We start from the raw sequence: 14326 nt of genomic DNA, 5'->3' as shown, positions 1-14326 counted from the left end.
ATTCGGTACTTCTACTCAAACACCACATCTGCACCTACTGTACTCACACACATTCACACGGAAGAACTGTCTGGATTAGTATGTGCAATTAACTCCCGGAAAGAGGGCTCATCACACAGAAAAGTTAATTTGTTTCACAGTCTTAGTGCGAATTCCAGAGTGGTTTTACTAGCTAAGCTCCTTCAAGTGTGTAAACGACATTGACCATCTCTTTTCGTAGAAGGATAATTTAGTTTCCTTGGAGCAAAACTCATCTGAAGTCATAACAAAAGAGAGGAGGATAGACTTTGGTAGGGTTACTATCTGTTTCCAACTTCCTTTTAAATTATTCCATTAACATAATTTTCTCTCTGGCACCCTTTTAAGTAAACCACACCAATTATTTAAATCAGCTGAACAATACATACACTCCTCACCCGCTCGAGCTTTGAAACGGATGGAGGGAGCCCTGTTAGCCTTATAATTACAGTGGCAATACATGTGGCAATGTCACAAGGTCAAAGAAAAACGCTAATAGGCTTCAGCTCCCTAAAAAACATGATCTTTCAGGGACATTAATATTTCAGAAAAAGTTTAAGAGACTTAGCCACAGAGAGAGCAAAACACATTTTTCTGCTTGTACTGATACAAGTCATTATTCTTCACCTAAGAAAAACATGTAAAGCAGCTAGAAACAGACTAATGATCTGCACAGCTTTAATACTTTTGTTTAATTCTACTAGAATTGCAGGAAAGACAACAGAAATGAAACCCACCAAAGGTTGTAGCATCTCCAACTGTGTGGACGTTAGCCTGTCTAATGCGCTAATTTTTGACCTCTTCGAAAAACCTTAACGTTTATATGGATTAAAATGAGATACAGTACACAAATGTATGGTGATGATGACTTTAGTATCCTTGGAATTAAGCATTCAAAGCTTTTGCTTATTCAGTAAAATATCTATACATATATTATCTACAAGGTGGTAACAATCACATTTTTCCTCTTCTGTCATTATTGGGTGAAATTAAAATTTGTCAACTACTTTGACCAATGGCAAAATGGAGGTTTTCTGTAAAAGAGGTTGTGCATTCAAATCTTCCACCACAGACATTATAATTCCTCTTCAAAATAGTACAAAGATACCTTGACGCCCATCTTGCTGTACTTTTTTTCTTTTTTGAATTGATTTTCTTTGTGTTGAAAGGTTACTACATATTGGTTTTTCTCTATAATCAGAAACCATGTGTTACAGATCGACCGATTATCGGTCTGGCAGATTATTGGACCCCATATTCATCATTAATCTAATTTCCCATTTAATTATGTTTTTTAACAGATTCCTTATTAAATGAATTGATTTTAAAATGTGCTACTTTGGCTCTCATGCAGCTCTCTTGAGCAATATCCTGCCAACAGCACTGTCTGACTGGCTCCATGTCCTGATTATTAGATTATTAGGACTAAATTTTGAAAAGTTCGCTTTCAATTAAAGTTTTGTGGTAGAGTTTGTGCTATTCTAAATTTTGATAACAAGATTTTTATTTTTACTGCAAAATGTATATAAGTTCCAAATGTCAGTTATCAGCCTCTTCAAATACTAATAATGGGTTTCAGTATCTGCCCTAAAAAAACATACCAGCCCTAATATGCATGTCCTAGAAATGCAGCTAATTTCAATACCTTTATTTTAAAAGAAAAAAAACTCTAAACCAAAGAATAATATGATAACACCATAGTTGTTAATTTTTTAGCAACTTCAGTGTTCAGGTTCGCTCACATCAATCTTGCATCACTGTTTTCCATCCAATAGACATCTGGGGTCAGGAGACAGCTCTGGACACACTCTATACTACCTGTTTAGTACCAAAAAGCAGACAGCTGGAGAACACTGTGAAGCATTCTGCAGCTAAAAAAAATCTGATAATTCATTGGTCAGGACCAAAAACGTTGGCTAAAAGAGAGTCAAAGAGGCAGAGATGTTTTGATTCTTATTTATCAAGCAATACCGTCAGGGATGTGTTTGAAATTCAACATGCAGAAAACAAACACACAGCACTATCAAGTAGAAGACAAGAAGAAAAAGAAGGCCTGAAACAGATGGTATGGCACCCGCAGAGCCCTGATCGCAAAATCACGGTCTCAGTCTGGGATTACATGAAGAGACAGAAGACAATGACATGAAATCCACAGAACTGTGGCAGTGAGCCTGACAGAACTGATGCTTTTTGGTTATAAAAGCAATCAACATTCACACCAAATACTTTTATTCTATCACCATTCTTTACACTGATGTTTGCTTGCTCATAGTCTTCATCTTTCTTGTCCTTGTTTACACATTGCTGCCCGTTTTAACACTTTACCACGACCTGCAGTTTACTGAAAATGACCAGCAAAAACATGTGCATCTTTCTGCCCATGCACAAGATAAAGAAATCGGTGAGCTACTCATTAAAATAGCAGGGCTTTAGCTCTACTGAAGGACAGGAAATCTTTAAAAGGTCAATGTAAATGTCGATATTGTGGTCACAACTTGTTCTGCTGCCCCAAGTGGCCATGTAACAGATGTCTCCAAATCAGTTAGAACACACTAGACATAAAGGAACCACATGGACAGACTCAATCTGAATTAAGGGCTGGCAACTTGAAAATTTATTTAGTATAGAACTGACTGGTATCCATAGCAACAAGAGTCCTCCTGAAATGTAGCTGGCTGTGAACATGGAAAAGGTCCTGAACGGCTCATTTGTACTAGTTTATATCTATAACACCTGCAACCAGGTGATTCATTCTTCTCAGCATCCACTGAGCTGTTTTCATTGCTACTTCTGACATAACCGTCACCATCTACTGACCCTAGCACACGTGAATTCCACTGAGGTAGCTGCTCTTGCTCACTGGGTTTGAGAAATTCACCTTTTGTGGGAGACCACCATGACCTCAGATTTGCTGGTGCCAATCTTCATTCCCTACTGAGCATGAAAACTCCAGCTCAAATCTTCTCCGTTGCACATCAGGAGTCAAAGCCTTATAAAGTCATAAGTACACCTCTATTCTCAAACGGCAGAGATGCCTTCGCACAGAGTCATATCCTTGTTGCCGTATACACCCATTTTAATTTTGCTTGATGTGCTGCCAAGAATAAAACACAGGACTCTGACTCACAAAAGCAGCCCCAAAACCTTTTGTAATCCCAAAGCCAAGGTGCTGTACGTGGACATAAGCCTTTCAAAGATTGACAAAACATATTAAGATCTTTCTAGCAAATTATAATGATCCCTCTATCATCTGTTCCTCTTGAAGCCAAAGTCTTATAAGACAGCAGTTTGATTTTATTCTTCATTTTTGGGAGGAAGTTACCACCAAATATTAGTCAATGCAAAGGATACAATTTTATAAAATCCATACAACATTTAAGACATGTCAATCATGACAGCCCAATTACCAAATACTAAATGATTATTTACATTTTAAAAAATTATTATTTAGTGGCTGCATTTCGTGCAGTGATAATCTACTGTAAAATATCTCAAACAGCTTATGTGAGTGTTGACAAGCCAAGTCTATCAAGACAACCACGTTTTTAAGTTGTTACCAGTTGTTACCAGGTAACTAGACCATCACCAATATAAGATATTGTGCATTGATTGGAAACCCAGAGAACAGACACAATGGTTAATGGTTAAACACACTCTATCTGATAGACAGAGATACTGGAGATCATGTCTTACAAATAAAAGGCTGACATGCTTGTGTTGACCAGTGTTTTATAACCCCAGAATCATGTTATGCTTCTTTCATGGAGAAAAGTGACCTGATGTGATTGCAGTGTTAGGAATTATGTACATGCAGCAGGGAATCATGCTAAAAATCTCCTCCAAATGCAAATCAAAAAGAATCAAACAATTTTCATGTCAATGCTATTGTTTCCCTTAAGCTATTAAATGATCAAAATATATCAGACACAGACGAAGAGTGAAGAGAAGTAAAATTCTACGCATGGATGCTTACTGTAATATATTTTTAGGATTTGAAAACATTTTCAATAGATGTGTGTTCTTTGTGGATCCATTTCTTGTCTTTCTTCTTGTGTCTGTGCACATGTGTAAGTATATGTAATAAAGCCGTGTGCATGTGCGTATGTGTGTGTGTAGACCTTTAAGGTACCAGTGGACTATCATTACTTGGAGGAGCTTTTCTAAAGAACTCCAGCTGTGCCTGTGTTCTGGTTCCTAAGATGGGGGGTGGAGTGCTGCTCTGCAGCGTTGCAGTCCCCCTTCTATCCTCCCCAAGCTCAAGGACAAGCCTGGAGAGTTATGAAGGGAGGGTGAGAGAGGTTTGGGAGAGAAGGGTGGCACAAGTGTTTGTTTGCAGGGGATAAATAAGAGAGAAGACATGGGGAGACATAAAGAGGAAAATGAAGAAGATAAAAGAAGAAAAGAAACAGAGATAGTGAGCAAAAGGGGGGAATTAGGACGTGTATACTGATTTGAAAATTAAAAAGGAGCAAACCAAAGAAAGATGCTGGCAGCCATGTTTTTGTGGGGGCCAGCACAGGACACGATAGGTCACAGGGAAGTTTTAGCGGGATGCTCAATGGTAAATCAGACCAGAGTCATAGTTGGTGCTTTGTACATTAAAGAGGAGCAGCCAAGCCTCCTGATTGAATGGAGCTGGCAGGCTGGGGGAGCCTCCCTCGGACTGCTGTCAGCTGCAAGTGCGGAGAGGCCAATCACTGACACAACAAAGCTGCATAAGTGCCACTTCCCCAGCAGGGGGCGCCCTAGTCTCCTGCCCTGTATCATGCTGTGTGCCCCCCCTGAGGAAAGATTTATATTTTTAAACAACCTCTCTGCCCTTAGGTGACGGGATAACAACCATGCCAACAGTCCACGTAACGAACCATGACCTGCAGGCCTCCATGCTACACTAAAGATACTTTAATTGAGATAAAACAAGATGAGGGCGCTAGACTCCCCGTCATGTGGAATTACACTGTGTTTTTTGATCTGATGCACAGGAGAAAGATGCTAGGCATAGCTTTATTTTGAGTAATAATGCTCATTATACGTTTTCACAGGTTTCACTGTGCAGCAAGGGCCTTAAGTATATTTCAAGCAATGAAATTGACCACCGCTAGCAAAGAGGTAATGAAGACACTATCACTCTCATGTGATACTGCAAACAAACCAAGACTTCTCTGCCTGTATCGATTAGCACATGCAATACTGTGCGCTATCAGAGTGTCAAGATCCACTAAAAAGAGAGAAGGAATCAAAATTTCACTGTCAAGTTTCATTCCTCTAAACTCTGTTCCTTTAGTCCAGAGGACAATCTGACAGCCAGCCTTCAAAAGACAAACCCATAAAGTATTTATGCGTGTGCCTGGGGTCCAGTGAGTTCAGACAGCCACTGTAGAATTCATTAAAGGAGGTGAAAGAATTGTTAAGTGTATCAAATTTAAAGCAAGGCCAAACAAGAAAAGCCTCGGTCTGAACCACTGAAGAAGAGAAAATCAAAACTGTCTTTAGTGATGACACAATAAATACAGAAACAACATGCTGCTAACACAAAAGACAACAGATAGTGATTTCATCACTGCTGCAGCAAGGGGGATTCTGGAGCGTTGAGTCCACAGACAAGTGTCAAATTAAAGGAGAAACCAATATACAGTGTCTTGATAAGGTGTTAGGCAATGACATGTCATCAGAACAGCTAAAGTGCACCTTGGCAAGTCTCTGACCTCTAGTGGAGGAATAAACAGCATTCTTCCAAAAAATATTCACTCATTTGTTCTTTTTGTAATGGTGGAAAAGAGCACTGTCGAACACGTTAGTCCAAAATCTTCCATCTGTGTTCAATTGGTAAACTGAGATCCTGTGACTGTGAAAGCCAGAGCACATGATTCACATCATTTTCATCAAATCATTCAGAAACCCCTCGTGGATGGAGGCACTGTTGTCATGGAAGAATCCACTTCCATTTCGAACATGCTCCCGTACCTTAACACAACCACCACATCCTTTCACTGTAGGTGTTGTGAGTTGAAACATATCTCACCTGTTTCTAGAATTCGTCGGTGTAGCAGTCCCGGATGGAGGAAGGCCTCGTCTTTACATGAGCGAATCTGCGTTCCCACCAGCTCTGAATTGGTGGCGAGTATTCTTGCACTTTCCTCGTTCAGATTTACCCCGGCCATAGACGCCACGTCATTGATATCGTCATCATCCCTGAAAATAACAGAGTAGATTAGCAAAATACATTCAATGGAAGATGTGAACTTGTAAGAGAAGGCACAAATGTATTCATTGGTGATTGGAATTCAGTTATATTTGCAGACACTCATTTTTGCAAAAAAGTCTTTCAAAAATATCTAATGGCATTGGCTTGTGGCACACTGATGTCCTTTATCTGGTTAAGATCATAGATTTTAACACAACTCTATTGTCCAACAAGACACAACAGATGCACTTGACAGTTATAAGGTACCCGTATAAAAAGAGAGCTATAGCGCCTGAGTAAAAATTGAAGCCAATGCAGAAGTAGTCTCACTTTGCCAGTTCATTCTGTAGAACATACTGGTATGGCTGCACCTCACTATCATTCTGCTATAGGGGGAAAAACACTTTGGATTGTTTGTATTTCTGTAAACGAATCACTGTCATCATGGGCGGACCTTAATGATGTTGCTTCGTGTTCCTGAACAATAGTGATGGATGGAAATGTTTTGGTGCAACATTTGCATGCAGGGAGACAAGCACTGTGATTAAAATGGATACATCACTGCAAAAAAAAAAAAAAAAATAGCAGCACTGTACTGCATGATCTAAATCCTGTGCAAAATTTGAAATTTTCAGTGTGGCAGGTTGCGGCCTACAGTGAAGAAATGGTAGCACACTGATAACCAAAGGTACGTGAAAACCGACTGAAATGAGTGGTGGCCTATACCTGCATCCTGCATCCAATGAGTCAGACTAATGTGGAAGTGCCTTAGATCTGCATTTCTTTTAATGGCCAGCAGGAGGAGAATCTAGTAGCTAAACCAAATCCAATTGTATAGAAGTCTATGAGAGAATGACCCTATTTCTCACTCAAATTATTGCGTCAATCAACATTTTCCTAATGATTTCATGATCTCAGTCACTGGTTTGAAGTCTTCTTCCAAACAGTATTATGTCCACTTTGTAAATGATGGTCCTATTTGAAGTAAAACAATAACACAGGGTATGCTTTATGGCGGGGATACCTTGTGATTGACAAGTTGCTAATGTATCACTTAGCATAGTGTCCTCAAGTTTTCAGTCAGACCCATTCCTCACCCATCATGTCCAGTTACAAAAGACAAACATGCCAAAATGTGAATTTCAAATTCAAGGCTGCAAAACAGCAGTTCACAAATAAATGGCTGATGCCAGAGAGGTTATGTCCATCTATTATATGCAATATGTGCTTGAGAAGCTGTCTGTAGGAAGTGTCCTTAATGCAGCATTAGTAACTAACCCTTTTACTGGAAGTCTACACAGTCAGTCTACACTGTATCCTGTTGCCTAAACTCTCCACCGTCAATTGAAGAATTATTTGCATACAATGACTTACTCCATATCAGTATTCATGCCCTAACATTTTCAACATATATTGCTTGGAAAAAAATAACTTGGAGATGCATTTTTTTCTCATGAATATTTGCCTGGATGAAATTATGCATTAGTTTTGTTACAGAGGGCTATATTTTGGTCATAATGGCACAGAATTCCCATTCCAGGGCCTATTTGTGTCAACACTCAGCAAGGCAGGGAGATGAAGAGCGTTTGGAAGGAGCTTTGCTCAGTAAAGATGCTCCTGAGGATTGCCGCTGAGGAGTGATGAATCTGGCTATACACTAATGTCAACAAACTCTATTTCCACACCGCTTTGCAACACATGAGAGCAATGTATTTTCTTGGTGCACTGGTCATTTCTCAGGGGTATAATATTGACTTCACAATGTTTACATGTTATTACCCATTAGCAAAGACAGTAGATGGTAAACATGCCGAATTAATGTTTGGGTCCTTGCATCTAACAATCAAAGAGGTTCACACATCCTGTAAAGGCTCTAAGTTTCTTTGTGAGTTGCCACTAAGTGAAACTCCCCTATAATTATTCTACTTGGCAAGTAATGATTCTGATTCTGGCCTGAATTAGCGGAGCAGTGACATGTTGTGCTTACAGGACTGGCCCAGAGCGAGCAGCGGATTTTCTGAGTGGCTTTGACGGAGAGAACAAAGAACCACAGAACACACACAGAGTGGCCTCTCGCCACTCACTGGCTCACCTCCACAGTCATTTACGTTCATGCCACTGTTGCTGGTTGCGACAGAGCTTGTGCGCATGTTGTTGTGCTTTTGTGTAAGCATGTGTGCAACGCGGGGCCCCGAGTTCTTTCAGGCGTCTTGGAGTGTGGGCACACACCGTCAGCCAACTCTACCCCGCCGAGGCCCTCGTGCTCCTCAGTGCGGCCACAGAGAGCCGATATGAAACTTGACACCACGGCGGGAGGTTGACAAAGATGATTAGAGTAGCTCCCTGAACCTCACACACCTCTACCTTCCCTGTTCTTTTCCTACTCTCCGCCAGCACTCTAATTACGCCTTCACAGAGAGAATCTACACAACAACACAAGCATGGATACACAAGATTATACCCTGTGCTGCACCTTAGGCTGTGCACCTTTCTTCATCACGTCCTCATGGATAACTTGACCTGCCTTAAATGTAAACACACCTCAGGCCATACTCACTCAGGTGAAAAAGAATGCTGTTACTTTAACAGCTTATAGATGTACAAGACACAAAAGTGATTATATAAGATCACTAAAAACTAAAGCCAGCAATTGTCTGCCAATCAGTTAAATGACATCTGTATACCTCTGCAACCACAACAAGCAAACAAACAAAATAAAGCGAAGCAAAGTCTACAACCCATTAAATGTATTGAAGCCTAGTGTCACAATTCTCTGCTGAGTAATACAGAAGTATCACAACTCTCTTTGTCACTATAAACTGAGTGTCAGACGCCAGTGACTAAATGCAAAACTTTGAAACAAAGATATTTTATATTTACCTTATGTGGGGCAATGGTGACAGCAAATGAAACACTGTGGACAAAGGCACAGGTTAGGTGACCATTCAACAACTACACCGATCAGTCACAACATTAAAACCACCACCAGGTAAAGTGATTAACATTGATCTTATTGCTACAATGCAATGTTCTGCCTGGAGACCTTGGTTCCTAGCGTTCATTTGGATGTTCCTTTGCCACCCACCTAAACATTGTTACAGTTTAAGCACATGACCCCCCCATGGCTACGACACGACCAGATGGCAGCCGTTTCCCTCAGCAGGACAATGTGGCCCGGCATACCGCAACAAAACGCTCAGAAATGGCTTGAGGAACATGACAAAGAGCTCAATTGGCCTCCAAATTCCCAATACCCCAACCTGATTGATCATCCAAGGAATTTGCCAGAACTTGCAGAGAATACAACCCTGCAACCTACAAGAGCCAAAGGATCCACTGTCAACATCTTAGGGTCTACATCAGAGGACACCCCCACCACCAGAGGTCCAGAGTTCATGCCTAAATGGGTCAGACCCGTTTGGCAGAATGGGGGGGGGCTACACAATGTTTGGCTAATCAGTATATGCTAGTCTCCTCAGGTTTTAGAGAGCTAGAACTCTGAGGTTGGCAGAAGACAACACAAAAGGTTGGCTTTAAAAAAATAACGTCTATATAGCATGTTTGTAGACTTCTGTATGAACTGTTATTGTAGATGAAATGCATACTATTTATATATGGAAAAGATTTTGACCATTCTTTCAGTCAGATAAGACCTCATTGGACAGACTATGCTGAAACCGTTAATACAAATTAGAATATATGGCAATAATACAGTTAGCAAATCTTCATTAATTATATTTATCTGTTCCCATTAAAAACACCAACAGAAAAATTATAATTTTAGAGTCTTGTGGATTCTAGTCATATGAGTATTAAAAAGTCAGTGAAACCAATATATCAGCATGACGTTTTCTATATAATATACCTCTACATAACAACAGGCAAAGCTTAGATGACGTCTTTCTAAGAAGTCCTTCTTTTACACTGTGCTCACCCAACAACAGCTGCATTACAGCTCAATCCCTGAGATCAAAGCATGTGTTGCTTCATTTTCACCAGTTAAAATGTACAGTAAGTGTAGAAGTAGTATAGGTGAATAATCATTTACACAGAATATACTGTGTAGCACACACATTTGGAATTAGATGACTACATTGCCTGCTACTGTTTAGGTACACAAAACATCAACCACAGTCCTTGAACATTGGTAATCTCTTTTTCTTGGATGGTCTCATTTCAGGGTTATTTGGGATAGCTGTGGCTCAAATCAAACAAGAATGCCAAAGACAGGTCTGACATTAAAAGGAGGGAATGAGATATGAAATGCAAAATATTCCTGACTATACCTCTGCACTAATAAAGCAGAGATGTAATTAGCTTCCACAGAAGCTAAAGAGCAGCCTCTCAGTTATTGGTTTGGGTTGGCTTGGGGACACGGAGCCGGCGGCCACATGAATACATATGCATGTCGTTTCCATATCAAGCTTGTGTTTCAGCGAGGGCATGCCATAGGTGGTGGGAGGATTGCACTTGCCATTTAGAGGCTGTGTGTGCGAGTGTGTGGGGTGCATCCAGAGCTTCTGTGCCCCGCTCCACCACCGCCACCACCTTCACACCAATCCACCCCTCCGAAACCCCTGTGGATAAAGGTCTCTGTGCCCAGGCAGGGGGCCCTGATTGATCCCTGTGACTAACACCGAGGCCATGCATGTTGTTGCGCCCACACTGAGAGACATGCACCACTGGAGAAGTATTCTCCACATAGCAGCCTGAGGTTCGCTGGGCAGCTGGTGGGATATGTGTTCATGACCCAAATGGATGATAGCACTGGTTGCAGCAGTGGCTCAAGAGGGGACAAAGAACCCAGCAACAAGCTAAATACTGCTAGATGTTTAAGAAGTAACTGGTGTTAATCGAACAGACCGTCCACACTCAGGCTGTAATTATTCACAGCAATATAAATACCTGGCTAGGAAATGGTGTAATGTAGATGATGCTCTGACAAAGGTGTATGCTAAAATACCATGTCGGTGGATAAGAATACAGACTTTGTGACGTATTTTTCCTTTACATGCTTTGGAGTACCAGCGTTCTCTTCATGGAGTTTTTGAGCATCTTTATTGTGGCACGGCACCCAATCCGCACATAATCTAATCTTGTGGCTGTCGTGTTTCCAAGTCTCTGCATCAACAATTTTTGGGAGGTCACTTTCAAGTTCTAATTGAGTCAAAAGTATTTGTAAAGCCCTTCTTAGCAAAACAGGCACATCACATAGCAACTTATAGAGCAACAAAGGATATAACCACAAAGGCATAATGAACTCACTTTGCTGGTAAATGATGGAAAAGAACTGTTGGACTTTTGCGTCCACTGGCAACAGTGACTGGTGAACAAAAACTTTTGTTTCTTGTTTTGCATGTGCATCTGTGTGTGTCTTTTCCTGTGTAAGGATGCCAGTATTTGTGTGTTAACGCGCGTGATGTGTGTCCACCATGTAGGACAGGGTTGGATTTGAAGGGCTGAGGCTGAGCTCGGAGGTTGGCAGAGGGCTGATGGCCTCGGCTGGCTCGCCAGTGATTACAGCGGATGTCGAGTGTTTACAGAGAGAAGAGGAGGGGAGGAGGGGGACACAGAGACAGCTGCTTTCACTCTGTACTGTAAACTACACACACATGCACACACCGACACAAGCACTTACACAGAAGGCTGTAGCTACATTGGAAACCCCACAAGCCCTGCAGTGTGTATGTGTGTGTTTGTGCTGCAGCTGGCCCGCTGGGACCAGTGGTTCAGAGTGACAGCCATACACACATCAGTCCCAGACTGCAGCTGAACACGATGCAGGCTGGTGGATGCTGACTGACCAGACTGGCTGGAGAGTTTTTTTTCTTCCTACGGTCAACATGTAGTGATATTTTCTCCCCTCTTTGTTGCTATACAAGTACTTAACATTAGGTCAATAGGACTTAAATGAATAAATCTGCCCTGCCTTCACTGTAATTTTGTCTCTCACTATCGCACTTTATGTGTGCTGTTCTCTTATCTTAATCCTTTTTTGATTTGGAAGTAACTGATAAAATTATGTCAATACTGTTATGAATAAATCTGACCCGACTTGACTGTATTATGCAAATGGTATGCTGTGCGGCAGAAGCTCAAACATAACTTTGTAGAGCTAATATAACTTCTGTTGTTTTTTTTTCATTGAGATGTAAAGTGAAAACAGCAGCCACTTCCATTAACACCATATCACCGTGTTTAGGCTGCAGGTTTCTGAACGTGGTGTGAAGACAGCATGGTGACAGATGGATCACCTTGTGACACTGGTCTCTGTTCCAGCATGTTTATATCCTCAGGAAAGAAAAGTGACAGCAAACAATAAACTGTATGAGACTGCAGAACTGAGGTTTCAGACACCAGCAACCAACTGAGGTCCAGCTGAAACTTTAACAAGGCAAGAGTTGAATGCACACAATTTTCAGTGCGTAGTAAGAATAAAGATTAAAGACAAACTAGACAAAACTTAGAAATACTTAACATGAGTGAAGAATCGCCAAGAGAGATGAAGATTATCGTGACAGAGGTCAATGACTCAATAAACATTAAAATCAATATCTGGCTCAGCAAACTCATAAACTCATATGTGACTTAAAGTAAAAAATGTAATGTTGAAGAAGTTCAGCGAGTGCATGTTGTAAGAAAATAAAAGACATGCATTTAGAGACAAATAAATGGATGGCAATTAAAAACTGTATTCAGGGGCTGTGCGTTGTGTAGCTTGTTCAACACTCAAATGCAGGACCGGACAAAATATCACCTGACCTGGATAAAAAAACATGCGACAAACTGTTAATGACGTGTTTCTTCTGTGACAGTGGCGCTGTGTGTTATTGGGCTTATTTTGAAACCAGTACATTTGTGTGTGGTGGGCCACTGTAATCACTGCAGGGGGGAAAAGGTCATCAGTAACAAGCGAGCCTGACAGCTTAATTACCAACGCAGCTAAAGATTTATTGGTTTATCAATCAGAGCCCCGGGCGCTGCCTTTCCCCTCAGGAGACAAGAGCCATTACCATGAACCCGTTGGCCCATGTGACCCAGACTCTTCTTGCCCTGGTCCGGTCATACCAGGGCAATCCTAAACCGCCTGCTCCTGTCAATGCACGCATACATACATCTGATACGTGGACGCACATAAATATTCTTAGACTCTTTGGGATATACACATATGTTCATGTGCAACCATGCAGAGACGCAAACACAAACACACACAGAGACACAGAGGTATCTGTGTAAACATATACATACACACTAGCACGTAAAGGCTGCACGCACACAGACAATAAAACACATCGAGACTCACACAAAACATAGACCACAAAGGCCAGCATGTGGGCGATGAACCTTTTATGTTTTGAGACAAAGGCCCAGCTGAAGCAGAGACAAGACAAGAGAGAGAGAGACAGAGAAAGAGGGAGAGAGAGAGCGAAGCTGCAGGCAAAATACTGTATGTTTGACTTAACCAAAAGGTATTTTCAGAACCGCATCCAGAAATTCCAACCATCTGGACACAATTATCTTATTTCTAAATTAAGATGTACCTCATTTGCAATCCTGTCGATGAGTTGTGACACTGACACAAGGAGGGCGATCGTGAGGGTGATCTATTGGATGGCAGTGTGTTGCTATGTGGTGGGCACAGAGAGAAAGGACCACCGATCAACCAGCCAGGCAGGCAGCCAGGTGGCCAGGCAGGCAACTCAGATAAACACTCATAGCCTTAGCTGAGAGTGTAGCCTGTAGTCATGCAGAAACTTCTTAGTGAAATGCTGCCCCCATGTGATGGCAGCCAGAAACAACATGTGCTCCGCAGTCAGTTTCCTGGCGAGAAGAGTTGTACCTGAAAGAGCCTCCTCCGGGGTCGTTGAGCTTGTTTTTCTGATTCCCAGAGATCTGAACAGGCAGGCCCATGGGACTTTTGCCTGCTTGGATGATGGCTCCCTTTCCCATTGTGCCTGTTGACAACAGAGGGGGGGAAAACAAAGAAGAAAACACTAAACATAAAGAAAAGAAGTAATGTTATCATTGAAGTGTCCCCTTCTATCTGCGTCAAATATCCTCCTGTCTAACGACTACCTTCAGCTGTCTCTGTCATCCTCACAGGGTTAGATGTATATGTGTGTG

The 14326-nt window shown here is 41.4% G+C and overlaps 1 protein-coding gene across 5 annotated transcripts in view; it reads right to left on the bottom strand.

Annotated features, from left to right (window-relative positions):
* LOC111572255 (transcription initiation factor TFIID subunit 4-like) overlaps nucleotides 1–14326 on the bottom strand; it is a 95733-nt gene that overhangs the window by 54549 nt on the left and 26858 nt on the right. For all 5 annotated transcript variants that reach the window (XM_055009628.1, XM_035950749.2, XM_035950750.2 and 2 more), the window contains 2 exons: nucleotides 14043–14157; nucleotides 6041–6210 (listed from right to left, as the gene is read on the bottom strand). In XM_055009628.1, coding sequence (XP_054865603.1) covers nucleotides 6041–6210; nucleotides 14043–14157 — 285 coding nt within the window. The remainder of the gene's footprint in view (nucleotides 1–6040; nucleotides 6211–14042; nucleotides 14158–14326) is intronic.

This window comes from Amphiprion ocellaris, chromosome 1 (genome assembly GCF_022539595.1).
Source record: "Amphiprion ocellaris isolate individual 3 ecotype Okinawa chromosome 1, ASM2253959v1, whole genome shotgun sequence".
In the NCBI taxonomy this organism is placed as follows: domain Eukaryota; kingdom Metazoa; phylum Chordata; class Actinopteri; family Pomacentridae; genus Amphiprion; species Amphiprion ocellaris.
The sequence above is the reverse complement of the archived record's forward strand: the minus strand, read 5'-3'. Positions and strand labels throughout refer to the sequence as shown.